The 26,410-nt window shown below is 39.9% G+C and overlaps 1 protein-coding gene across 1 annotated transcript in view; it reads left to right on the forward strand.

Annotated features, from left to right (window-relative positions):
• The window catches only part of snx19a (sorting nexin 19a), a 42,307-nt gene extending 17,013 nt beyond the window's left edge, over positions 1-25,294 (forward strand). Inside the window, exons 9-11 of the mRNA XM_036581020.1 lie at positions 23,848-24,032; positions 24,506-24,593; positions 24,953-25,294. Of these exons, the coding sequence (XP_036436913.1) occupies positions 23,848-24,032; positions 24,506-24,593; positions 24,953-25,079 (400 nt within the window). The 3' untranslated portion in view covers positions 25,080-25,294. The remainder of the gene's footprint in view (positions 1-23,847; positions 24,033-24,505; positions 24,594-24,952) is intronic.
• Positions 25,295-26,410: the final 1,116 nt, after the last annotated feature.

Below are 26,410 nucleotides of genomic sequence, written 5' to 3' on the forward strand. Positions count from 1 at the left end.
TGGACAGAGGTTATACTGTTGCTCAATACTGAGTATGTGAATTTATGTATTTTTAACATTATTGTTATTTGCTGTGGATAATGAGTATCCTTTTTGTATGTGGGTCTAAGAGCACATCGATTAGCTTGAATACAAACCTGAGAGCTTGTCTTTTCTCTAATATAGCTGCCAGTCACTTTTACTTACTTTAGGACAAAGGCCACATACAGCTGCTGGTCAACCTTTATTACTTACCCGCTGATGTAAGCCTAATTGACACCAATGACCCAAAGCACTCACAGATGAAGTGAATAATGCTGTTTATATTGTAACAATGTGCTGGGTTAAATTAGATGGTCAGTGAACAGTCAGTTCTCATAGTTGATGTGTTGGATGTGTTGGATATGGGAGAAATAGGCCATTATTATGGTCAGATGACTGGGACAAAGCGTCTCAGAAAGGACAGGGCTTGTAGGGCACTGAAAACCCTAATGACAGTGGTCTGAGGAGGCATAACCCACAAACAGGCAACAGGGTGTTGGGTGCCGTAGGCTCATTGATGCACAAAGACAACAAGGGCTATCCCATCTGATCCAAACCAATAAAAAATGCCTACAGTGACATACAGATCAGAGCATCAGAGCTGGACCTTGGAGCAAAGGAAGAAGATTGCCTAGTCGAATGTGTCGCATTTCCTTTTCCTTTCATGTTGACAGCCATGTGTCTCATTTAATAGGAGGCGCTGCTCAAGAGGTGTTTTTGAGTTCTGCTCAAAATTAGCGAAAATGATCTCTACTGAAACAGTCACTACAGAAACAGATAACGTTTTGACAATGTTATGATGGTTTTGGTAGTGACAAAATGTTCAATCATTTGTTTTAAGCAAATAAATGTATTTAAGGTATAGAGTCAGTCAAAGTAAAATGATTTTAGTCTAAAATCCAAGTCAGTTGAAAGTCCAGTGTGGGTTTTGAACTCTGACTTTAAACCAGTTTGGCAGCGTGATCCATAAACAAAGAGTAAATTTTATTAAACCAAACAAAAATATTTCTTTTGGAGGTCTAAACTGCATTCAAAGAAGTAAATTGTCATATATTTAGCATTGCACAAAACTCACAGTTTGCACATTGCTAAATAGTGCTTCCATTACTTATTTGGTACATTAGCCTTCATTGCTCCAATGCAAAACTAAAGAAGCAAACAGTGGCTACCATACATGTCCCGGCTGATCGACTGCATGTAGGGCAAGGGGGAAAACTAACGCTTTAAGTATATCTGCACGTTGCAGCTTCTCTGCAGAATGACCTCCTGTCCCTGTGTCATCACCAGAACAGGATATGTATCAGTAAGTGGGCCTAAAGTGGACGGCTCGTGGCTGTCCACCATAGTGCTATTCTTAATTATGACATCGTCCTGGCAAATTCCACACGCAATAATTTTAGCTTGTATTTTTCCGCCCAAGATGGGCTGTTCATGTGTTTGAGGTTTATAATGGTAATGGGTTGTGAGTATAGTTAGCACCGCTGCAGCTTTAAATGACTTTTCAAGGAGGCCTGCCTGTTAAAGTAGGTGTCCTGGGCACAGAATGTTCCAGAGCTGGCTTTGGGCTGCAGAGTCCTTTGTACTCGGGCCAGTACCTGGTTTTGGGCTGTGGGGCACATTGCAGCCAGACTTGAGCTGAACTAGCAGTCGACCCCAGATTTTGTAAGGTGTTTCTGCTGTGCTAGCATGAGGCCATCTGTCCAGAATTGCTGGATATAGTGATAACTGTTGTTTTGGAAGATGAGCCTAAAGGGTAATATTAGCAGGACATTTTAGGAACATTTAATTGCTGTAGCAATTTGGTGTTCCTGTTTGACCTATTACACAATCAGTGACCTGCTTTGCAACCCTCATGTTAGTGGTGGGGGGAAAATAGATGAAATATTGTATGGTATCATAATATTTTGATTAAAAAAAGCCAAATGCCAAAATGTTTCTGATTTAATTATAACAAATATAATTCCAGTCTCCACAAGTCTTTTTTTCTTTCTGGAAAACTGAAACCAGGGCTTCTAACAATGGGTTCAATGGTTGGGAACAGTTGGACAGCATGGTGGCCAACACTACTGCCCAACACACAAAAGATCAAAGGCCATCCAGGCAAGACTTCCACTAATGTATCAGTGAAAGCCCTTGGGAAAGACTGAATGCTGAATGGCTTTATCTATATCATAATTTTGTTTTGATTTAATAAATGAGATTAAAATAAGCATAAACATTATTAAATAAACAGAAGAAGAGTTTTTGAGGTTTTGAATTTGCAAAGTTATAAATCATGATATATTGTGATATATAATTAGCATATGACAAATTAAAATAAAATAAAAATGAAAGTAGAATCATATGATGACTTAAGTATCGTACTGTAAAATTACAGTAAATTACTGCCAGCTACAAGTTGCATTATTTCCCAAAAAAAAACAGTAAAATAACAACTGTGTACTGTGAATTCAGAGTCTGAACCCCAGATTACTGTGATTTAGATGCACACTTACAGTAATTAGCTGTGATTATGATAGTATAAGTATAAAGACTTATAGAGATGTATTTTTACATAAATAAAAGTAATACAACTTGGTAGTCAGTAATTTACTGTGAATTTACATGACTTACTTGACTTTCAATTTTACTAGACATAAATATTTAAATTTTCTTAAATAAATAAATAAATAAATAAATAAAAACAATGTCTGTTTTTACAATGTTCTACACTTTATATGCACAAATTAGGCATATTAAAATTCATATGTACATTTTATGGACAGATTACTTTGCTTATAATTTGCACAAACATGACCAAAAACTCACATATGGCAATAGCATAAACAACAAGCAATAACAAAAACAATAACCTTTAAAAAGAGTAAAAACAAAAAACTTTAATGTAGAACTTTAAACGTTAAAACCCCACAACTTGAATTGTCAGAATAAAAACGTGTAAAATATAATTTATTAAGATGTTTTGAACTCTGAGTTGCTATCATATCCCATTGTGCTATGCAGTAACCTCACCATAATTAACTGTGTTATTCCAGAAAATATCTTAAGGTGAGTTAAAAATAAAACAATGAAAAATTGTGAATACAGTCTTTCACTATGAAAAATGAGTGTTAAATATTGTAAAATGCTGGCAATAATTAAAAATGTGTGATAGTTTCATATTGTGAGGCCGCCATCAATTCCCATTACTATTTCATGCACTCCAGGCCTAAAGTATAGAAGCCAGCAGTGATTATTAAAAATAAGGTTCAAAAATACTGTATAATTAAGTCAGTTAGCTAACCAAAGATGAAAATTCAGAACATTTATTGATAAGAGTCCCCTACACTGAGTAGTTTGTTCCTCAATATGTTAAATTCAGCAAATAAACACTAATTGTGCATTAAAATGTGCAGAGGTGTGTTCTCTGTAGATGATGTGTTAAGTTGTAAAATATGAAATTTGACCAGAGGTGCATATACTTTTGCCTATGACTGTACAAACCTTCATTAATGGGAGAATCGGGTAATTAGAGCTGTAATAAATGAAGAAGCAGTTAGTTTTTTGCTATTGCTACAGACATTTAGTCAAACTCTTTTATGCTATGTCAACTCCTTTGACCTTTATTATTGGCTATTAATCTAAATTATGTATTTTTCAGAAGCTCCTCTGAAACCAACACGTAAAAGATCTAGTTGTGGGAGTGAGAAATTGTATAGGCCTACATACAGTCCCTCAGTGTTTAAGAGGGTAATATAACTGACCATTATCTCTTGAAAAGATCAAGTTTCTTTTACAAAGCTGGTGTAGTGTTTGTCTGGAACTCTTCACGCACTCACCTACAGCAGAAACCTGCTGTGTAGGTTACATTGCCAGTATTCTCGTATTCCACAGTGCGAAACACTGCATGAGATATTGCAGCTTTGCTACGTAAGCTTTCTTCTGGAATCAACGTGTCAGGCCTTCTCAGCATGAGAAGGACTCGACAACGAGGAACAGTCAGTTTAATTTATCATACCTTCTGTCTATAAAGTGTGTACTGGCTCATATTTATTACTCATAAAATGCACGAGGCGTTTCGATTTTAGTATTTTAGTGTTTTTTTACAGAGTGGCCAGGGGCTTCAGATGTCCATTGTGCACCAGCTGCATCTGGTGAACTCCTGACTGTCAGGGAAGCCACAGGCCCTGAACGGCCCGCTGAGAGACTCGGCCTCTCGGAAATTTCTAATAATTTGGAAACACGCAGCAAATATTCGACCCTTCATGGCCTTTCCTCTCCATCTTGGCTTCTCTCAGGCTGAGATGGAACTGGCCAGACGCTCTGCAAGGTTTCAATGACGTGCTAAAGCTCCAGGGCAGACAGGATAATAGGCTTGCATGTGGGTGTTATAGGGCTGCACAATATATCGTCTCTTATTTGTTGTTCCAGTATTGGCCTTTTTGCGGTACTGATATCACAAATTAGCCAAACGAGCCAATAATAAATCACAATTTGTATTTCCAATTTCCAATTCCAATGTCCACTAAAGGCCCAAATTCTAAACTGGGCAGTCTTAACCCCTTAAATAACCACAGCCCACTAGTAGGCCCAAAGTTTTGTTACACACATCTATAACCCAAGAACAGCTCAGCTAGTTTATATTGAAGTCTGTGTAGTTACTGAATAATAAACTGTGTGTAATAAGCCTGGGGTTTAAAGGTTTAATCAAGGGTAGCACTCATGTAAGCAGTACCCTCACTCATCTCAGGGCTGATGTATGTTGTACCACCTACACAGCTTAAAGCTTTGTTCCTATCACTGTTCAAGTCAGAGAAGCCTATCAAGAGAAATCTAACCACCAAGCAATAGCTAACCTGGCAAGTATAACTGAGCTATCAAGCTGCATCATCTGTCTCTTGTTCATGTTGTCCATTTATCCATCTATCCGCCTGCTCAACCAGCCATACCAGCATTCCCTGGGTGCACATCCAGCAGTAAAGTGAATAAGAACCTTACCTTCTTTAAGACGTTGCAGCATAAAAGCTGGATAATGTTTTAGTGAGTCCTGGACACAGTGGAGTCTACAAAACCACCTGCATATGTAGAGTCTGTTTTACTCATTTCTCCCTGCTTTTGCTGCACTATTGTGTTTAGTTGAGTGGAACAGCAGTCTAGAAGTGGTGGACCAAGAAATGTCAATCAAGTGTGCTCATTAAAATGTTGGGACCACGTCCAGGCAGGTTTAATTATCAGCTTTTAGAACTGTTCTTTCGTTATTTAATATAAGACTGAATTTTAGTGTCTACGAACATTTTAAATATTTTATACTGTATAATGTAATATTTTTTTGTATCTGGGGTGTCCACCCTTTGCCTTTATTATTGATTTAACCCCTTAAAAAAGGCTTATGACATGTGTGTGGAGTGTGTAATAAAACTTTGGGCCTGCTGGTGGGCCCTCGTCTTTTAGGGGGTTACGTTTTTCCACACCTCCAAAGTTCAGTCTTAGAAGTTGGTTGCACTTTCTGCTTCTTGAGATCCATGCAGTTCCAAACACATTCACTGATGTTGAGGTCTGGACTCTGGGGTGGCAAGTCCATTGTTCTGAGAACAGTAGTTTCTTTCATGAAAGCTGCTGATAAAAGATGAAAACTTTAAGTTTATCTGTTAATCTGAAAGTGAGAGTTTTGGTGACCTACCAGGTTTTGCTCAGTTGTTAAGACTTTTAGTCATTTTGAGCTGCAGTTTTGGAAGCTCCTGTGTCATTACTATTTTTTCTTTCCTTATGCAAGTGAATCATCTCATATCTAATCTCCTTTGAAATAAATATATCCTGCAGCTGTTTTTACTGGAAATTAAATAAATGAAAGGTGGTTCCTGACATTTCCTCATTGCTGTATGTAGCACTATAAATGTAATGAGGTATTTAGTCCACATTGTGCAGGCCTACTGTGTATAAATGTGTGTGCATAAAGGTCCCCCTCTTTCTCTTAGTAAGCTGGTGGTCTGGCCTTGTTAAACGGTCACAACCTGCATTACAGGTCACTTCAGGTTGATTCGGTGCAGCTTCAGGACAGTCTGTGTCCGTCCGTATGTGTGTTCCGAAACGTATATCATTCAGTCTGACAGACCAGCGCGGCTGCCAATAATCTGTTTATTCCGTTTGGCGAGAGATTTTAAAACATGGTGTGAGCGAGTGTGTGTGTGTTTGTATCTGTCTGCTTTCCTTGCTGAATCATTGGTCCCTAAACAGATATTCTTCACAAGATCAAGTTTGCGAACATTGAAAAGGGATCTCCTGGAGGTTTTTTTTTTCTCTTTTTTTTCACTAACAGCCGTTTACCATGTTTTCACATCGTTCCAGAGCCGGGGATCTCCACTGTGTGTACGTGTGTGACAGCTCAGCAGGAGAGGAGTCTGGGAAGGCTGACATGGAACTCTCCTGTTCAACACATACCTTGGCATAGCTAGGAGTGGAACATCTTTAAACTGAGCTATTACACAATAGATATGGTCCATTAGCTGCCACGCTCAATGTGACGTGTGTGCATTTGTGTTTGTGTGTTCTCATACATTTTTAGGACAAAACATCCTGATTTAGAGTTACACTTTAAAATAAAGTTCCACTTTATTTATTTTTTCTGCTTGTATAACACAATAATAATAATGTAATAATATTAACATAATAACATAATAATAATAATGATTTTTTTTCTGCTTGTATAGCCTAAAACACTCATCATCATCTAAGCCACTTATTCTCCTGGCAGGGGGTGCTGGAGCCTATCCCAGCACTCATTGGGCAGAAGGCAGGTAACACCCTGGACAGGCTGGCAGTTCATCACAGATCAGACAAACAGACATACAGATTCACACACACATTAGCATCTAATTGGCCTGACTGCATGTCTTTGGGCTGTTAGAGGAAACTGGAGCACCCAGAGGAAAGTCATACAGGCACAGGGAGAACATGCAAACTCAACACAGAAAGGACCCTGGTTACCCACCTGCGGAATTGAACCCACTTTTCAGATTACCCACTCCAATACTGTATAGTACAGTACATATTTGATATATAAAAAATGTCCAAAATGAATGTTATATATATGACATATTGTTCTTATTACATTATAATATATAGATACTAACCTATATAATACATATAAAACATATATAGGATTCATTATTCCATGGAGATACTTACCCTCCTGATGTAAATTTGTTAAAACTGTACTGAATATAGTCATTATTTGGCTGTTATAGACCCAGGGGTTCCCAGTTTCAACCCGTTTGGCCTACCCAACCTACCAAGTTGTGTGGCTCACAAGAAGATTTAACGGGCCAAAACGTTTCAGATGCAAGCAAATACATAACAATAACCAATATATACTGTCTAATTTATATACATATATATATATATATATATATATATATATATATATATATTCTTAAAATTACTGTCTTGGTTAAATTTCCATATACTCATATATTATATTATATATTATATTATATATTCCATATATCATCCATGAAGTTTTGCATTTGTTTGTTTGTGTGTGTGTGTGTGTGTGTGTGTGTGTGTGTGTGTGTGTGTGTGTGGTATCTTGGCATTGTATTTAAACAAATTTATAGGAGTGTAGTAAATTAAGGAGTTAAGGATAGGACACACTGTTCTATCTGTGTATTGCACAGTGTTCTGACAGCCAGCCACTGGAATGTGTTCAATGTGCAGTATGTGTGAGGCGTGTGAAATGGAGGATAAACACACACATTTATGCAACCACATTTCCTGTCATAAACATGCCGGGACAACTTGCACCCAAACACACTGATAACCACTCACATTAATTGTCATCTCAAACAGATTTGTATATGTGATTTCTGACATTGTACAAAATAGCCTTCTGTTATCTATACGATTCTAAAGGTGTAGTTTGAGGCGAGTGTCTGCTAATTAGGCATGCAGCACAGTGATAATTGGTGGGTATATTTCTTGTTAGCAACATTAGTCTTTTAGCTCCAGCACAAGGTGTTCGGTTGTGGTCCTGGAGGGCCTTAGTCCAGCACAGTTTGGTGATTTCCTTGCTTGTACGTATCTACTCAACTCAGTAACTAACTGTTAGTTAAAATCTCTCAACAATGCTGCAGGACACTTGTTTTTTCCCCTTCTTGCTTGTCATAACACTTCAGCTGCTCAACAGAGTGTCAGTTGTCACATGTTTTGAGGGGAGAAAAGTCTGGACTGCAGGCAGGCCAGTCTAGCACCTGCACTCTCTTACTACAATGCCAGACTGTTGTAACACGTGCACAATGTGGCTTGATGTTGTCTTGCTGAAACAAGCAGAGACATCCCTAAAAAAAGACGTCATCTAGATGGCAGCATATACTGCTCGAAAATGCATATGTACCCCTCGGCATGAATGATGCCCTCACAGATGTGCAAGTTACCCGTGCCATTGGCACTAGCGCACCTCCATACCATGACAGACGCTGTGTTTGAACTATGCATTGTAACAGTTAGGATGGTTCGGTTTCTCTTTGGACTGAACAACACAAAGTCTATTTTTTTCCAAAAACAATTTAAAAGGTGGACTTGTCAGACCAAAGCACACATTTTTACTTTGTGTCAGTCCAACTCAGATGAACTTTAGCCCAGAGAAGTTGGTGGTGTTTGTAAATGTCTTAACTTGTATTTGTAGACGCAGTGACCGCGTTTATTGACTAGGGTCCTCTGCCAATGGACAGGGCAGCGTTTGTACCGGCTATCTGAGAATAAAATGAGCTCATACTTACAGAGTAAACACACACACGCATAGCAGACACTGATCCCCTCTCCACATATCAGCACGGTGGGGTTGAGAATAATTGTCCCACCAGAAATGAAACCCAAATCAGGTTTTAGGAATGTGCTAAATGGTCCCGCCGTGTAAACTGGCATTGCCATGAGGTCACTGGGCTATGTGGCAGTGGGCTTTTTATTTTGAATACAGCTCAGCTCCTGTTTCGTCTGAAAAGTGGATCTGGAGTGTTCGCAGTTCCGCCCTATGGCATAAACACCCAAAGGACAGGTGTATTTCTGCCTATGACTTCATTCTACCACAAAAGCATCCTGACATCATGGTTTAGTCTATTAGCGCGCTTCAGTGTGTGTGTGTATGTCCACTACAGCCTGATGTCTTACTCTCTGATTCCTTTTAAAGCATCAGAGTTTTCCAGTGTACTGAAATGTGAGGGGAAAAACTGTGGTACATTTTAATGGTGCACAGTATGTACACTGTTGTGCAAAGGGCAGAAACGTTTTTCTTTATTCTGTAGAACTATTGTGTAAATTAATACAACAGTAGCCTTCAGCTTGTGCATGCAACCAAATCACAGCCATGATGTCATTCGCAATAACACACTGTGTAAAGAGTCCTTCCTGTCCTTCTTGTGCACTCAGTCTGGATTTCATTTCTGGTAAAAAAAAAAGGCGATTTAAAACTGTAAATTACACAGAAGCCTCAACAACTAAATACGTTGTCAGATTTTCATAATTGCATTCTTGCATTCTTTTCAGGAGGCTTCAGTTTTTCAAAGACATCTGCAGGGATATTTTTCCACACCTCCAAGGTCTCTGACTTTTGACACACTGTACATATTGTGGTATGTAGTTTTTCTGAGGTTTGAAAATAAGATGGAACGAATAAAATGCATCAGCAAAAAGGACGGCTCCCGAGTGGAGCAACCGTCTAAGTGTTAGCCTTATCATCATATTTCACGAACTTGATCCCTGGCGATGCCACGGCTATCCGAGGCTGGGATTCCAAGAAAACATAACTGTCCTTGCTCACTCTTGGTCGGGTAAGATGGCCCATCCTCTCCACCCATCACATGTTGACATGTCCAGTGATGTTGAGTGAATAGCAGTTTGGAAAGATGCAGTGGCTGGCATTACATGTTTCAGAGAAAGGCTGGGCTAATCTTCACTTTCCCAGCTATGAAAAGCTATGAATAAATTAAGAAATAGGTGGGAAAATCAAACCAGTCACATTAAAATCCATATAATAGGATGATGACACAGGTTCTTGTTCTTGTCCAGAGACACTTTTAAGTTGAGAATAAGTGAGTTATAAGTGAGTCAAGTGTTAGTCAATGAAGGCTGCCTGATCGGATATTATCAAGAGGTTTATTAAAAGTGCTACAAAGCTTTTGGCCCAGTTTTCACACCCCTTTCCGCCCATACACAATTCTACAGAAAAATCCCAAGCCAAGTTGTCCCCACTGAGCAATATAGGTCATAAATCCCTGACAAAATTAAGGATTACTTTCTAATGTGGCTGATGCCGAGAAACCAAACATGCGTAGTTCTGCACAGTTTCTTGGAGGCCTTTCACTTGATTTGTAGTGCACTGGTGTCACACTGGTGTATTGCTGTGGTCTGGACGAGAGGTGGTACTCCTCCACCTGCGGAATGTTTCCTGCGGAAAGTTTTATTACTCACTTCTATAACCTAAGAATGGCTCAGCCAGTTTGCACTGGAATCCCTGTAGTTACTGAAGAATAAGCCTTAGTGTGTAATAAGCCTGGGATTTTAAGTGGTTAGGCTAAAACTGGAACTACATTATCATCTGCATAAAGTCCCACTTTCTGGTATTCATCCAGCTACGAACTGCAGGGGTGTGTTGTAAAATGTCACTCTGCAGGTCTGTAGCATTAGCACAGTAATACCTAAGGCTTGCTTACTGTAAGACAGTTAGAAGTTCCATATCGAATAATGATAAAACTGGGAAAATGATCTACAGATAGGCTGAACACAGAAACCTGCAGGAAGTCTGGAACATTACCACCGATGTCCTACTTATGCAAATGAATCCCAAACAAGCAAGTTACTTTGCAAAATCTCAGTGTAGGTGCTGTGATGACATCTTCAGCAGGATATTCTATTTATGTACAGCTGTACCAAATGCATCTTTATGTTTGACACCTCAAAGAAGTGAATCTGAGGGAAACACTTTACTTTTTCTCCGTTGTCATTGTGCTCATCTCCTGTCACACGATATTGCTATCATTCCTATACGGCAGCTTTAGCTCCAGCACCATCCGTGACCCAGAAGGATCAGCAGCTTAGATAATGTGTGTGTGTGTGTGTGTGTGTGATTAAGCTAGCATTGTGGCCTGTCTTTCTGCTCTTTTCACCAACCCAGTTCACTGACCACCAACAAAGTATACTATTACTTTCCCAGATGTTCATTGTGGTGCTTTCTCAGCCTTGACAATGTGAAGAGGCTCTTTGGACAAGCTCACTTAGCAGCATCTCAATGGCAACTTGTGTGTGGGGCCACTCTGGAAGAGCTAATCGACACCACGAAGAAATCCCACCGCATCATAGAAGCCAACACAATGAACCTAATGCTCTCAGCATCTCACCCCGCTGAGCCCTCTTTCTCCACACATCTGATCCCTGTCAGAATCTATTCAGCCTTTACCGTTAGCATTAGCTCTCTGCTGCGCTGCCGGGAAGGACCCCACCACAGTCAATTACATCAGCGCTGTGATCCGTAAAGTGAGGGGCTCAGATTTAATCAGAAAACTGTGCAGAGCTGAGGTTGACCAGGAATCAGTTAATCTCCATAGACTGCATCAGAGAAGAGCAGGCATGCTACGTACTAGAGCTACATAATATACAGCTTGTTAATGGTTATTGCAATATTGCGTGTACTGTAAACATCCTAAACAGCTGTTCTAGATGAGTTTTTTTGGGGTGTGTTAATTTATTTGGTTATTGCCTTGTTATATCAACATATTTGTCATATTTTGCAGGACATATATCAATTAGCCAATATATATCAATACACCGATCAGGCATAACATTATGACCACCCCCTTGTTTCTATGCTTATTGTCCATTTTATCAGCTCCATTTATTATACAGGAGCACTTTGTAGTTCTACAATTACAGAGTGTAGTCCATCTGTTTCTCTGCATACTTTGTTAGCCCCCTTTTACCCTGTTCTTCAGTGGTCAGGACCCCCATGGACCCTCACGGAGCAGGTACTATTTGGGTGGTGGATCATTCTCAGCACTGCAGTAACACTGACGTGGTGGTGGTGTGTTAGTGTGTGTTGCGCTGGTCTGAGTGGATCAGACACAGCAGTGCAGCTGGAGTTTTTAAACACCTCAGTGTCACTGCTGGACTGAGAATAGTCCACCAACCAAAAATATCCAGCCAACAGCGTCCTGTGGGCAGTGTCCTGTGGCCACTGATGAAGGACTAGAGGATGACCAACACACACTGTGCAGCAGCAGATGAGCTATCGTCTCTGACTTTACATCTGGTGGACTGACAAGGTAGGAGTGTTTAATAGAGTGGACAGTGAGTGGACACAGTGTTTAAAAACTCCAGCAGCACTGCTGTGTCTGATCCACTCACACCAGCACAACACACATGAGCATAGAAACAAGGAGGTGGTCATAATGTTATGCCTGATTGGTGTATGTAGCAGTAGATCATGTCACATTGGCCTGCTATGTACTGCCCCAAATATGCACCTTTCTTGGCCTCTTCTGGGGTTTGGCCTTTGCATCTTTGAGGTTCTGGCTGCTTGCTCTGAGGTTTAGGCTGCCTCCCTTTGAGGTCATGAGCATCCTTCCAAGCACTGAAACATGCAGCATTGGGTCATACTGGTTTGGGTTTTTCCCAGTGATTTGTAATGTGTGCTAGCTAGCTATTCTGGCAGACTGTTGACTCTTTACAGAGGCTACAGAAATGGGATCTAAGGACATTTTTCAGTGACCATCACGTTGTTGAACAGCTGGTGTGGGCTGGGCCTTTTGTGGACATTCCAGGGAAAGTAAAGAAGCACATTCACCTTCGGTGGAAAGCTAAAAGGCCACACCCAGCTGTCGGTTGGGTTGTGGGAAAGGCCAGAATCAAACAACCAAAACACAAGAAAGATGGCTCAGTAGCTCTGTAACAGAAGCAATACCTCGCACTGAGCTGACCTAAAGCCCAGGCTTATATGCTAAACTAAACTAATCACATGACATTCAAAAGCAGCTGAAGCAATTTAATAATCAGGTAAGGCAGATCTCTGATTGGTGTGAGATCACAGAGGGCTCAGGGAATTGGAGTCCACCAGAGAGTTAGGGCTGGATAGATGTCTGACCTATGAAGAGTGTCCAATAAGTGACAAATGTATTTTGACAAAAATCTCCCAGTTTGACTTAAACTGGACAGTGTTTTTCTTTGCCAATTCTTACATTCAGAGAAACTTACCAAGCAAAAGCTAACAACCAAGCGAAAGCTAAGCTAGCAACCATAACAGAGTTAGCAAGCTTCTTCATTTCTCTGTCTGCCTCTTGTCTGTGTGCCTGTTCGTCTAACTGGCTAACATTTCGTGTGCATATTCCCAGCAGTAAAGTGAATAAGAACCTTACCTTCTTTAAGACATCGCAATATAAAAGCTGGCTAGTTTACAGAAATCACACAATGCGATTTTCTATTCGAAAAGAAGTTTACACCACCTCTGCATGGAACAAACTTATATCTGACATATTTGTGCACATTTTAATGCGAAATTATTGTTTACTTGCTGAATTTATCATATTGGAAAAAAATAAAATATGTCGTGTCTATAAGGCACCACAGCCTCCAAACATTTCTTGTAGCCTGCTTAATGTCATGCTATTTTGAGAATGCTTCTGTTCAAAAATATTCATAAGTCATCCTGTATGCACATCATGTTTAAGATGTACCCATCTCAATCTTTTGTTTATTGAGTGAACACGAAATATAAAAAAAATTAAATTTACATTAACATTTATGACATGATGTCAAAAATCAAATTTATATGTACATTTAAGCAAACGCTCTTAAAAAAGTGCTTTGGTGTCCACTCAGAGAACGTAACCTAGGTAGTACAAATAGGAGTCCAAACTACCCTTGAGCTCAGACACAGCCAGAAACAAAGGTCAGTGCTGGCACCTAGAAAGACAGATACAGAATTAAAACATAGTGTTAGTGCAGTACATTACAATACAATACAAGTGCAGCCGGTTAGTCCTTACCAAGGTACTTCCACCTGGGTGCCAGGACAGAGAAAGATGGCAGGTCAAGCTGATCTTTACTTGAAGCTCAACAGGGCTTGAGGTACGAAATCAAGTTCATAAATAAAAAAATACAATCAGTGTCATATCAATATATATAGAAGAGAAGAAAAGAGAAAAAAGGAGCACAATATGTGAGTGTGTTGGAGTGAAAATGGGAATAATACTAATTATTAGCTGATAGGTATTTAAACCCCCACAGACAGTGGAATGATTGCTTTCCAATAATTTGAAAATCTTCTTAAGCCCCTTCAGAGACTCAAACATCTACAGCCTTCTTTTTAAAGACCTCAGAGATCTTTTTTGATCTAGACATGATGATGCCACATGCTACTATAACAAATAGCAAACCAGATGAGATATTTGAAGGTAAGTAGGACAAATTCCTCCAGGATATTCTCTGACGGCGTTGTCATTAGCATGCGATCAGGGTGCACCAGATTTCAGTTTGACAAGTTAGAAGTAGGGATACACCGATCAGGCATATCATTATGATCACCTCCTTGTTTCAACGCTCATTGTCCATTTTATCAGCTCCACTTACTATATAGGAGCACTCTGTAGTTCTACAATTACAGACTGTAGTCCATCTGTTTCTCTGCATACTTTGTTAGCCCCCTTTTACCCTGTTCCTCAGTGGTCAGGACCACCATGGGCCCTCACAGAGCAGGTGCTATTTGGGTGGTGGAGCAATGTATGCAGTGAAACAGATGGACTACAGTCTGTAATTGCAGAACTACAAAGTGCACCTATATAGTATAATAAAATGGACAATGAGCGTAGAAACAACATAGTCATAATGTTGTGCATGATCGGTGTATATGGTTGTACTTACTTTTTCCACATAAGAAAATTACATTATTATGCTTATTTCAATGATATAAGTGATGACTAAAATGACTAGTGTCATCAATTATGTCACCTTTATCTATAAATGAAGACTGGATATGTCCAAATGTGTTTATAGAGTCAAAACCTTTCATGAGGTGCACTTCTTCACGTAAATGTAAATGGAATTTAATGCTTGAACTTGATACCTTCATTTTTGACCAGATTCCACAGGCATGATTAGCAGATGTCGCGCGCACTAAAATGGCCATGCGTGCGTATTTGCAGACCACCGCTGTGCATAACAACCAGATCAAAACTAATTTTGTAACCTTTTAAAGAGCATTTAAGCCTGTTTAATGACATCAGAAGCCTTAGGCCTCCACAAACTTACTCCTTACTTACGTCTGCCTCAGTGTTCTGCCCTGAATTCAGGTAACCTGTATGGGATTAAATATGGACGTTTGGAAATGAAAGTCTGATTTTTCTTGATACCGTGTACTCTTTCTCTGCCTTTTTGATAGATAAAGAGCTGGCACGGCCACAGTGGGTAGTAGGGTCACATTTTATTATTCCTCTATTTATACTTGTGCTAGAACAGGCTTATGTAACCCAAGACTTTTCGCAGTACTGCCCCTGCCAGGCCATATTTTCTTTTATGTCTTGGCAAAAGGCACCATGACATGGATCAAACTCAATAAAACGTTTCATTTTTAGCAGCGCGATGAAGAGAGACAGAGATAAAGGATGGAGAGTGAGATAGGGGAGGCGGAGAAAGACAGCAAGATGAGAAAAAAAATGCAAGGAACTTTGCGTTTTGCGGTATGCATTGGCGCGCTCCTATCTCGCAGTCAAGGAAAACGTGGCAACATTATGTGATGTTGGGCCAGCACATTCAGACAGATGATAATTGATTTTCCACTGATGGGGCTGTTTAGACTGTTCCCCTACAGTACAGTGTTCTGTGACCCCTTTTCAGTACAAAAATCCAGTCTCTCTGGGAATTAACACGGTTCACCACAAGATCACCGATAAAATTCACTGAAAACATACTGCCTGTGTCTGTTGTCAGCCAAAAGTTTGGAGACACTTGATTGAAAGTGTTTTTTCATGTGGGCCATTCTGCCAAATCAGTTTGAACTACGGCCCAATAGTATTCAGACCTTGGAGGTCTGACGCTCGGCCTTGACCCATCATGCCAACGTTGTGCCTTGCCACACCGCCTCTGGCCTCCAGCCTTGACAGGCGCCCTCGCCAGCAGTCATCGAGCCTTGTCGTGCTGCATGGAAGGCCATTTTATTGCCACTTGTCTTTGCCTCACTGCTCCTTTCTCGCAGTCCTCGGCCGGGCTTGGCCTTCCCTGCCATTCTGGCACGAGGTTCTCTATTCCTTTCTAAGCTGCTAGGGGGCAATCCCACTTCTGACATCACCGTGGTATTGGATCAGTGCTGTTTAATTTGCTTGCAGCATGGAGGAAACCTCCAACTAATACTAGCTGACATGGCCAAAAAGCAGGCAGGTCATGAACAGCCACACATTTCACCCTGACAGTAGGCATACAAACCCACTAACTGGCCCCACAGCCCAGCACATAACACCACACGCAGCACAATAACACATACAATGTGTTACATGTTTTTAAGTTTCTCTACACTACCATGGTGGTTCCGCTGGTGCTCTGCACTCACTGCTGTGCATGGCCACACCTCCTGCACATTTGAGCAATTGAATTATGCAGAATGGAATTCCCCTTTAACGATCTGCATTTTGTGTATAAACTGCTAGTGTATATGGTTGTATGCAAAAGTTTGGGTACCCCTGGTCTAATTACATGGTTTATTGATTTTCTGAGTGTAGAAAGCACATAAGTGTTTCTTAGTGTTTAGTTGCTGAATTTAACATGTTGGGAAACAACTAAATTAAATATGGCATGTGCAAAAGTGTATGCACCACAAAATTTAATGTTTTCTTTTTTCCCAGTGTAAATTAAGACTAATCATACACTAAAATTAGCAGACTTGCAATGCAATATTTCAGTTTGTTCCCAGTAGAAGATGTATACTCATTTTGTACTTAGAAAATTAATGAAATCTGTAATTTGACTATGGTTGACTATTTGCTTAACTGTCTCTATAATGATGGCTTTGGATGGTGTTGTTAAGTTACATGATCTTATTGACTACCTCATCGCGTTTGAAGGAGAATGCTAAGTGTCCGGAGGCATCATTCACCAGATCCTGAAATAAAAGCTGTTTTTAGCATTCAAAGCATTGTGAATGACTCTGCTTTCTAATTCTGTCTTGGTGTATGACCTTATGTTTGTGGACTTGACGTCAGTTTCTCAGTTTCCCAGTTTGAGTTTCAGTCCAATTAACATGCTTTGTAGAATCCTTCACACATACACATGTAGGCCACTTTCCATATATATGCAAGCATACTCTATATTTCCAAAAGTCTGTAGACACCTTCTTATTTTCTTTTGAAATCAAGGATGTTAATAGGGCGTTTGTCCCCCTTTGCTGCAGTAACAGCCAAGACTCTAGATGTCGTTTTACTCCAGATGTTGGAACATTGCTATGAATATTTGATTGCAACCATCCACTGCGGAAAGTATTAGGGTTAGGTAAGGTACTGATGTTGGATGATTAAATCTCAAATGCTTCTGCAACTCAACCTAAAAAGTACTGGATGGAGCTCCATCACTCCAGAGGACACAGTTTCACTGCTCCACAGCCCAGTGCTGGGGGGATTTAAACCAGTCTACTCGACTGGCACTGGGCGTGATGATCTTAGGCTTATGTGTGGCTACTCCAGAGTACAGATAAAGGCTTTAAGTACTGTGTATCTAATGGTGGTCTACCAGGTCTTAGAGTCCCATTTTATCACTATTCATACAGACACTTTCCTTAGATTTTTCCCTTTTTATGGAATGTTATATCTTATCTGCTCAGACAAATCTGCTGAAAAATGAATAACTAGTCAATTTTTGAAGGATGGTCTCTAACTTTTGCCCAGTATTGCAGGCGCACGTGTATAGATGTATGGTTGTGTGTCTGTCTCTCTAACTGTGTGTGGCTGACTAAAATAAACGCCTTCCATGCTGGCTGCTATTCCTGGAGAGGAGGCACGCGACCCCGGAATCAGCACTCTCACTCACAGTAAATGCTCAGCACAGTGGAAAGCTGGAAAAATAAACAGTTAGGTGTGCCGCCAGCCTGTTGCAGAACACTGCACACCCTGATGTGTTTTTGAAATCTTTCCCTGCTTTTATTTCACTGCTTGAACATGAATTGAGTCTATACGAAATCAGTGTAGAGTTATGAGATGCATTGCGTAACAGTAAGGCTGAGACTGGACGTGTTGGAGTGAGTGACTGAAAGAGAGAGAGAAAGATAGAGAGAGAGGGATGAGGACAGTACATTAAAAAGCCGAAGGACAGACTGACTGCTAGTGTTCTTAGTTATGCTGCATACTTTTGTCAATTTTTATTGACAACAGGATGTCCTACATTTTCTGGAACCACCCAAGCATGAGTCTATTTGAGATGATTTAATGACTTAATGTGGTTTGGGGCAAGGTGTGTGATGATTTAGGTGTACAGTTTGCATAATGCTGGTTGGTGCTAAATTCGTTTCCATTGCTTGTTAGATACATTAGCTTTGCAGTAACAGTCACCAAATTTGTCTTGGCTAATCAGTTGCTTTTATTTTATGGGGAAAATTGGCAAAATGTGTGTTTTTATCAAGCATTTTCTTTAATACCACAACTTGAACTTGTCAGCATCATAGTCATTTGTCAATCGGGCATCCTTTGAAAAATTATAGTGACCTTTGGTCCATAGGGACTGTGGTTAGACATTGCTGAGATCATGATGTTGCAATAAACCACAGAGGAAAGACAATATCACTGTGCTGAAAAGTTGGCATATAACCCCATATACTATTCTAATAAAGGCCAGGCCATGGGCCTGAAATGGACATTGTCTTATAACTTCTATAACCTTTTATAGTCCTAAGTCAGCATGGTAGAGTGACTCACAAAGGCTGTGTGGCCTTTTAAAGTGATCAAATGTTCTCCTTACTCTAAATGAACTCAATCAGCCAGGATATGTTTGGTGTCAGAGGTTGCTTCCAGATTTTTGCACTGGAGTTACAAGTAGGGTTGGCAAATATCAGAAAACCGGAAAGAACTGGCAGTGGCGTCCATCAAGCGTCCATTCTTTCTATTTTATGTAGGGGGCGGAGAGCTTGGATGACATTTTATATGCCTCAACAAATGGAATGCAGTTAGAGTGTGAACTGACTGGACATTTTTAACATCTGACTACCAGTACCAACCAGACACCGGACAACAAAGCTCCAAACCAGAATTCCTGGGCCAAAACCGGACACCTGGCAACCTTAGCTATGAGGCTAATATAGTAGTAGTGAACAGTATGGCCAAAAATGTATAACACAGTGTATTAAACTTCCTAAACTTTCTGTGGTAACCACAGTATATAGTGATTCACAGAATAGTGTTTTAGATGCTTAAGAAAACCTTTTTTTTTTTAAATTGATAGTTTTTTTTATTCTGTGATATCCCTTCACTTTTTAATGAGAAACATTTTTAATATCTGAAATAATTTCCTAAAATTAAAAAAAATAAGCAAAACTTGAACAATGTACATATATAAACCAATGTTAATAATGATTTCTAACAGTAGTTCTGTGGACCTGCCAAAAACAGTGCTGAAGTTGGCTACTTATTCTTCAGGTTTGTGTTTTAATTTCTGGTTCCACCTTAAATGGAGCGGCAGTAACACTCTGTACAGGTGCCTGAATTGAACTGCTGCACTGTTTAAAGTGGAATTAGAATTTCAAATAAGAAGCCAACTTCAGCTTTGTTGAATTTCTCTAGTCCAAGGGTGAGGAACTCCAGTGCTGGACGGCCAGATTCCTGCACGGTTTGGTGATTTTCCTGCTCAAGCATACCTAATTTAACTCAGTTAATTGCCAGGTTTGGTTGGTGTGCTAGAGCAGGGAAATCACTAAACTGTGCTGGACTCCTGCCCTCAGTTCCACATCCCTGCTCTAGTCATTCATCTCATATGTGCTTCCCAAATACTCATGCCTCCGTCCATCAGACTCTGGAAACAGAAGAGCTCTGGTTAGCCATGTTAGATTAAAGCTAACCTCAAAAGAGTGGCCATTCCTTTATGTTTGCTGCCTTGAAAACAAAGTGGACTACTTCAGATAACAGACTAGACCGCATGAGGTGATCGAGGGACTGCTGTGTTATCATTTTCATTTAAAACATGACTGAAGCATCCATGGTAGCAGCTAGGGATTTGCATTTCAGCCAAATGTCATATTTAAATTTGAAATACTGTTAGAAATATAGGCTACAAGCTACTACATGTTGGATGCAAATAAATACACTCAGCATCTTACGATACTGTACCACATTAAGACAGCTTGAAATTTACAGTATGAAAAGCAGCCAATCTAAAGTTAGGCAAAGGCTAACCTCAATTGATGTTACTAGACTCGCTAACTGATTTCTCCTTGTACCTTTGGGCTTCAAAACAACAAGTTTATGAAGCTGATACTAAACATGATCAATTCAGTAAATTATGTTGGAAGTTTTTTCGTATGAAATACGACTAGAATGTTAAATCAACTCAAGCTTGATGTTTGATGTTTATCAACACTTCTTTTAGCCGGCTGCAGCAGTCTTTCATCACCATCTTCAAATCTCATGGCTCTTAAATATGAGAATGTATAGCATTAGAGCACAGCTAATTTGCTTGTCAAAAATCCTTAAAAAAATCCTTAAAGTTATTGACTTTTCAGCATCAGGAAAACCCCAAAAACATATTTAATGGGAAATTACACCTCAACAACTAAGCATTTCATGTTTTCCAGTATTTAGTGTGTCTACCCTTTGTGTTTATTACAGCTTCCATTCTTTTTTCTGGAATTATGTCCAATTTTCCCCCCAATGTAGTCATATCTACTTCCACCTACTAGTTAGGACTCTCCCAATCACACAATACCAACAGAAGGCAAACAAAAGAAGGCTGTAGCATCGCTGGGATTGCCTGATGATCACTTAGATCAGTGGTGTCCGGCCCTCTGTGGATAAGATTGGACACCCCTGGCTAAGATGGTTTGGCCACTTTGGAGCCCCCAGAGCTTCCATTCTTTTGGGAGACTTGTTTTCAGCTTTTCTAGTCTATAGGTTTTTTTTTTATTTCCACACCTCCAAAGTTTAATCTTAGAAGCAAACCAAGTAATCCCAAACACATTCAGTGATGTTGAGGTCTGGACTCTGGAGTGGTCAGTTCATTGTTCGGAGAACACCAGCAGCTTCTTTGTTTAATTTTGCGAATGTTCTACTTTGTTGTCTTTTTCTTTTTCTCAGTAACAGCTTCTTGACAGCTAAACTTCCTTTCAGACTCATAGCACTGAGTTGTCTTCTCACAGTGGAAGGATGGACAGAAACACCTGTGGATTTATTCAGATCTGAAGCAAGAGTGGAGCTTAATATTCTTCTCTCTAATAAAGATGAAAGCTTCAAGTACTGCTTATCTGAAGATAAACATGAGAACGTATAGCATTAGAGAGAAGCTAATTTGCTTGTCAAAATTTAATCAAATTCAAATTCAATCAAACTTTTATGTCTTTACTGCAACATCTTTCTCATCCCTGTTATCAGCCTCCATTGTTTGTACCTTTTTATGAACTTTTGAGAGAGGCGGTCAGCCTGAGCCCCTCAGCCTAAACACCGGCCTCGTGGTCAGATGAGACGTTACGGCCCATTCTCAGACGTCTGGACACAGTGTCCCGACTGTTAGTGCTTGGCTTGTGAAAAATAAAAGGAAAAAAGCTGAATGGAAACAAAATCAGGATGAAATCCATTCCTCGCTCCTTCTCCCTTCATTTGAAGCCCCAGCTGCATTTTTGCAACCTCTTTTATTTGGAAACCGCCAAGTCAAAATACTTAAGCAAACTAATTCAATTAGATGCAGTGGAATACATGGAGAACTCACTGATCGACTAGAAATGAGACGATGGGGAGTACTGTCATTTCAAATGTTCTGTGGAATTCTCCATGTTGCGTAAGAGCATCTGCGAGACGTTATTGTAATGTTCATTGGTCTTGTCTTACTCCTATCAGGTCTGATGGATTGGTAATGTTAAAACACGTTGCATAAGCCTATTGTAAAAAGTGGACAGTGAATGTTGAAATGTGGACTAGTTATATGCTTAAGTGCATGTTGTACCCTTAAATTAGATTTATAGGTCTTTAAGGGTCACTTTGGTCCGTGCATTCTGTCTATTAAAACGCCCATCCTTGTTCTTTAGTGCCGTTCCTGGACTTTTGGCAGTTGACAAGTCTGTAGAAAGACCGAAATCACCCAACATGGATGGAGAGAAGTGTCTGAGAGACATTGCTGTGTGCCTTTTAGCGTGACTATTCATATCAATTTCGTATTCGTCTGCATGCGCTTACCCTGAGGCATGCGTGCTATGGCCACTCTTGTACCCGTATTCTATGGCTTGTGAGGAAAGTGTGGGTGTGAGATTAAATATTCATCGCTCGGCATAACAGTGCCTAGGACGAGACATGGTGCCGCCTGTTACCAAAACAAACCCAGCGTGCTGAAAGACGAGCGGGATTAGTCAGTAAGCATCACTGGCACTGGAAGACAAGACAACTGAGATGAAGTCAACAACACTGAGATGAAAACAACACTCTCCCACAGGGCTGCACAACATATTGTTTGCTAATCATTCTAAAGATTTTGACCTTAGCAGTACTGATATTTCAGAAGGCTGCAGTATGTAAATGTGCATATAAGACTGTTTGACGAGTGGAACATTTTCGATCGATGTCAATCAACTAATCAACCACAGAGCAGGTATTATTTGGGTGGTGGATCATTCTCAGCACTGCAGTGACCCCGAAGTGGTGGCGGTGCGTTAGTGGGTGTTGTGCTGGTATTAGTGGATCAGACACACAGAGTTTTTAAACACTGTGTCCACTCACTGAGACAGCAGCTCATTTATTGCTGCGCAGTTTGTGTTGGTCATCCTCTAGCCCTTCATCGGTGGTCACAGGACACTAACATGCCACCACCACGTTGGTGTCACTGCAGTGCTGAGAATGATCCACCACCCAAATAATACGTGCTCTGTGGTGGTCCTGTGGGGGCCCTGATTAATAAAAGGGTAAAGGATAACAAAGAAGCAGATGGACTATAGTCTGTAATTGTAGAACTAGAAAGTGCACTATATATCAAGTGGAGCTGATAAAAAGAGAAATATATATATATATATGACGTATTAATAATAATCAAAAGCCTGAACTTATGTAATCAAGTCCATTTACATTCTGCGTTGACAGGTTCGCGCCTGCATGTCTGATTTTTATCTGTTCATTTTGATATCAAAAATGACAAAATTTTTTTTTCTTTCTGCAAAAGAAGATTGAACTCTCAACAATAACTTTTCATCAAATTCAAATCTTAATAGAATCTCTTCTAGTTACAAATGTAAAATGTGGTAAAGAATGTGGTATCTGCCCTTTCAACACAATTTCTGCACTTGTTTCAATGAGTTAGAAGTGAGAAATAATCAACATAAAATGACACCTTTCTTTTGTTATCCCTGGCGATAACTGTAACTTCTAATGGTTAACACGACACTGTAGATGCATGCAAGGCATGAACTTTGTTCTGATGTCTGCAGAAGCATTAGTGAACAGGAAATATGTCAACATCCCTTGTGAAGTGAGTGATGTTTCACGTGACAAGACTCCAGGGAGACTCATGTTCCTCTGGTTCTCATTAGGATTTTCGAATCGTTGCCTTGTCTTGGTGTCTGGAACCTAATGGGAATCAGTTGTGTAAGTTATGAGTTGGAGACAGAATCTTCTAGCAGTTTCTTTCTCTTTGACTGCTCTCAAGGTGGCTGGAGGTTGGAATAGCCCACCTGACCAGTGCTCCATGCTGGGTGATCTACCTGCGGGTCCTGCAGGAGGCCGTGTGGCCTGGTGGGGATTTACCTGTGGGCCCACAGCCTGAGAGGAGCCCAGAACAAAGGGAGGAAACACGCCTGCAGTGCCTCGACTGCCTCATGAAACTGTTTCCAGGTCAGTTCTTACAGCATCTGAACAGTCTTGTCAATTACTGATGTTGTTAATGACCTTATGGACACACTCATGTTTGTCAGGTTTCAGATTCTCCACAAGGGGGAGCTCTTAGCACTTGAGCTGCTTTTGTGAACATCATTGAAAGAAAGGAAACTGGCCTTTTAAAACGGATTGCCAGTTTTCTGGTTTTTGGTTCTGATGTCTGATTGGCTGGGACACATTTGAATCCTTTGTACAAAATACACATGACTGCGCACATCAGTTGAATTCTGAATCTTTGAACTGCTGTTGCTTGGCAACCATAGTCTTCTGTTGGCAGCAGAACTGTTGATTGTGACCATGGCTACATTTTATTCAACAAAACTGTATTACATATTACTACTTACTGAACATCAGTGCATTTATCATATTGCATTTTCTATCGTACCCCTTTATGTGTGCATGTGTACGTATTCCATTGTATTGTTTTCCAGAGCTTATTCCTGATATATTAGGGTGTGAGAAGTATAAGCTGAGTTGGGAGCATGTGCTGGAGTCTCTGCAGGACCCCCATATCAACAGGTATCATCTTCAAACCTCAGTGTCTCACTGCAGGTCCTTACCTAAAATTTAGCATCTTAGCATGTTGTTAGCATGTCATACAAAATTAGACTCTGTTATTACTGTGCATATTGTCAACATCACTATTCCTAACGTGATGAAGTGTTCTGGTCTCTTGTGGAACTGGAGAAAAAATCAAGAAAATATATATATATATACACACACACACACACACACACATATATATGTATATATATATATTTTTTTACAAAGTATGCAGTCGGCTACAGTTTTAGAAGTACTGTGATGTGCTCAAAAAAGTGTATAATGGTGTAACTTATTGTGATAATGAAAATGTCACTCACCCTTGTCTACTGCAGACACCTTGTATACTGCATCTTCGACCTGCTGCTGGAGTTCCTGGTTCCAGAATCTTCTGAAGAAGCGTTCCAGAAGTCTCTTCTCCACAGTCTGTCTTGTGATGTAGAAACATCTGTGTCTGCCTGAGAGCACATCTCTGTCTAGTTCTCTCTCTCTTTCTTTGAACACTCCTTTCTCCAGTACACATGAAGTGTGATTCCATTGAGGAACCTTTTCAGGAACCAGAGACTTTTTTCGTGAACTTTTTACCAGAGCATCCAGGCTGGTTTTAGTTCCTGGACCATGGTGTGTTAGGAAACTTATTATTTCCTAATCCAGAGCTGGTACGTTTCTGCAGAACAGGGATTATTGGGGTGAACCATGTCATTAAAATTGTCTCTTAGCTTTGCTCTCATCATTGTTTTTGAAAACCCAGCACAAATAAGCTATTGCAGATACACAGAGACATATAAGTACATGCTTAGGAAGACTTTAAGAAACATTTGGGAATCTTCTGTTCACTTTAAAATAGTGCTGATGTTAACATCATATTTGGGCAACTAATCAAAATAAAACATCAACGTCCTCCATGCTCACTGGGTTGCAGTAACTTTGTTGTGTGCTGAAATGATGTAATCACAACTATGTATGAAAATGCAAAACACTGGAGGACGAGTGAGTGTCAAATGAATGTTTTAAATGGCTAAAAACAAAAAATTTAACAAATTTGTAGCTATTTATGCAGGAGCTTCCTTTAATCTTAGAAAACAGAACAATGTCTCAATAAATACTGAAGAAAATTTACCAGTATATTTCTATTTTTACAGCAAACAAGTTTTAAGCTGTAGCATGCGAGCATTACTGCTACTGAAAGGTGACTGGTTGGTGAGTTGATCATCTTATTGGCTGAGTAAAGCAGTTTGCGCTCACTGATATCATGAACGTAACAGCTGTGTTGTTGTGCTGAGAAATTCTGATTTGTTATTTGTTATTTGAAATTTGCTTATATTTAAATTATGCGAGTATTACTGTACTACTCTTGTTTTATTGTTAAGTTTTGGATGAAAAAGGGTTGAATTCTTCAAATGTCCAGTGGCCAATCAATAATTCTAGCCAATCAGAAACAGTTTTTTTCTCTGTGGTATCTGGGTAGATACAGCTAAGTGAACTGTCCTATTGCTTAGGACTTTAAGAGCTGAAGAGAAGGCTAGGTTAACTGAAGTGTTAGGGTAACTCTGCATAATTATGAAGTGACAGAGGTGTCAACAAATCACGTTTTGACCAATTATTTGAGAAAAACATCACTGTAGGCCTTCAAGTCAGCTCCCAAAAGAAAATACCCAATAAATTATGATATCGTCGATGTGCAAAGAAAAACAAATATCTCCAAAATAGTAACTTTACAGGAGAAGGCAAAAACACTCTTACCTTTCAATGTAAGTAAATGTGAAATGTTTTAGGTTTTAGGTTTTAGTGAT

This window comes from Colossoma macropomum, unplaced genomic scaffold (genome assembly GCF_904425465.1).
Source record: "Colossoma macropomum unplaced genomic scaffold, Colossoma_macropomum, whole genome shotgun sequence".
Lineage (NCBI taxonomy): Eukaryota > Metazoa > Chordata > Actinopteri > Characiformes > Serrasalmidae > Colossoma > Colossoma macropomum.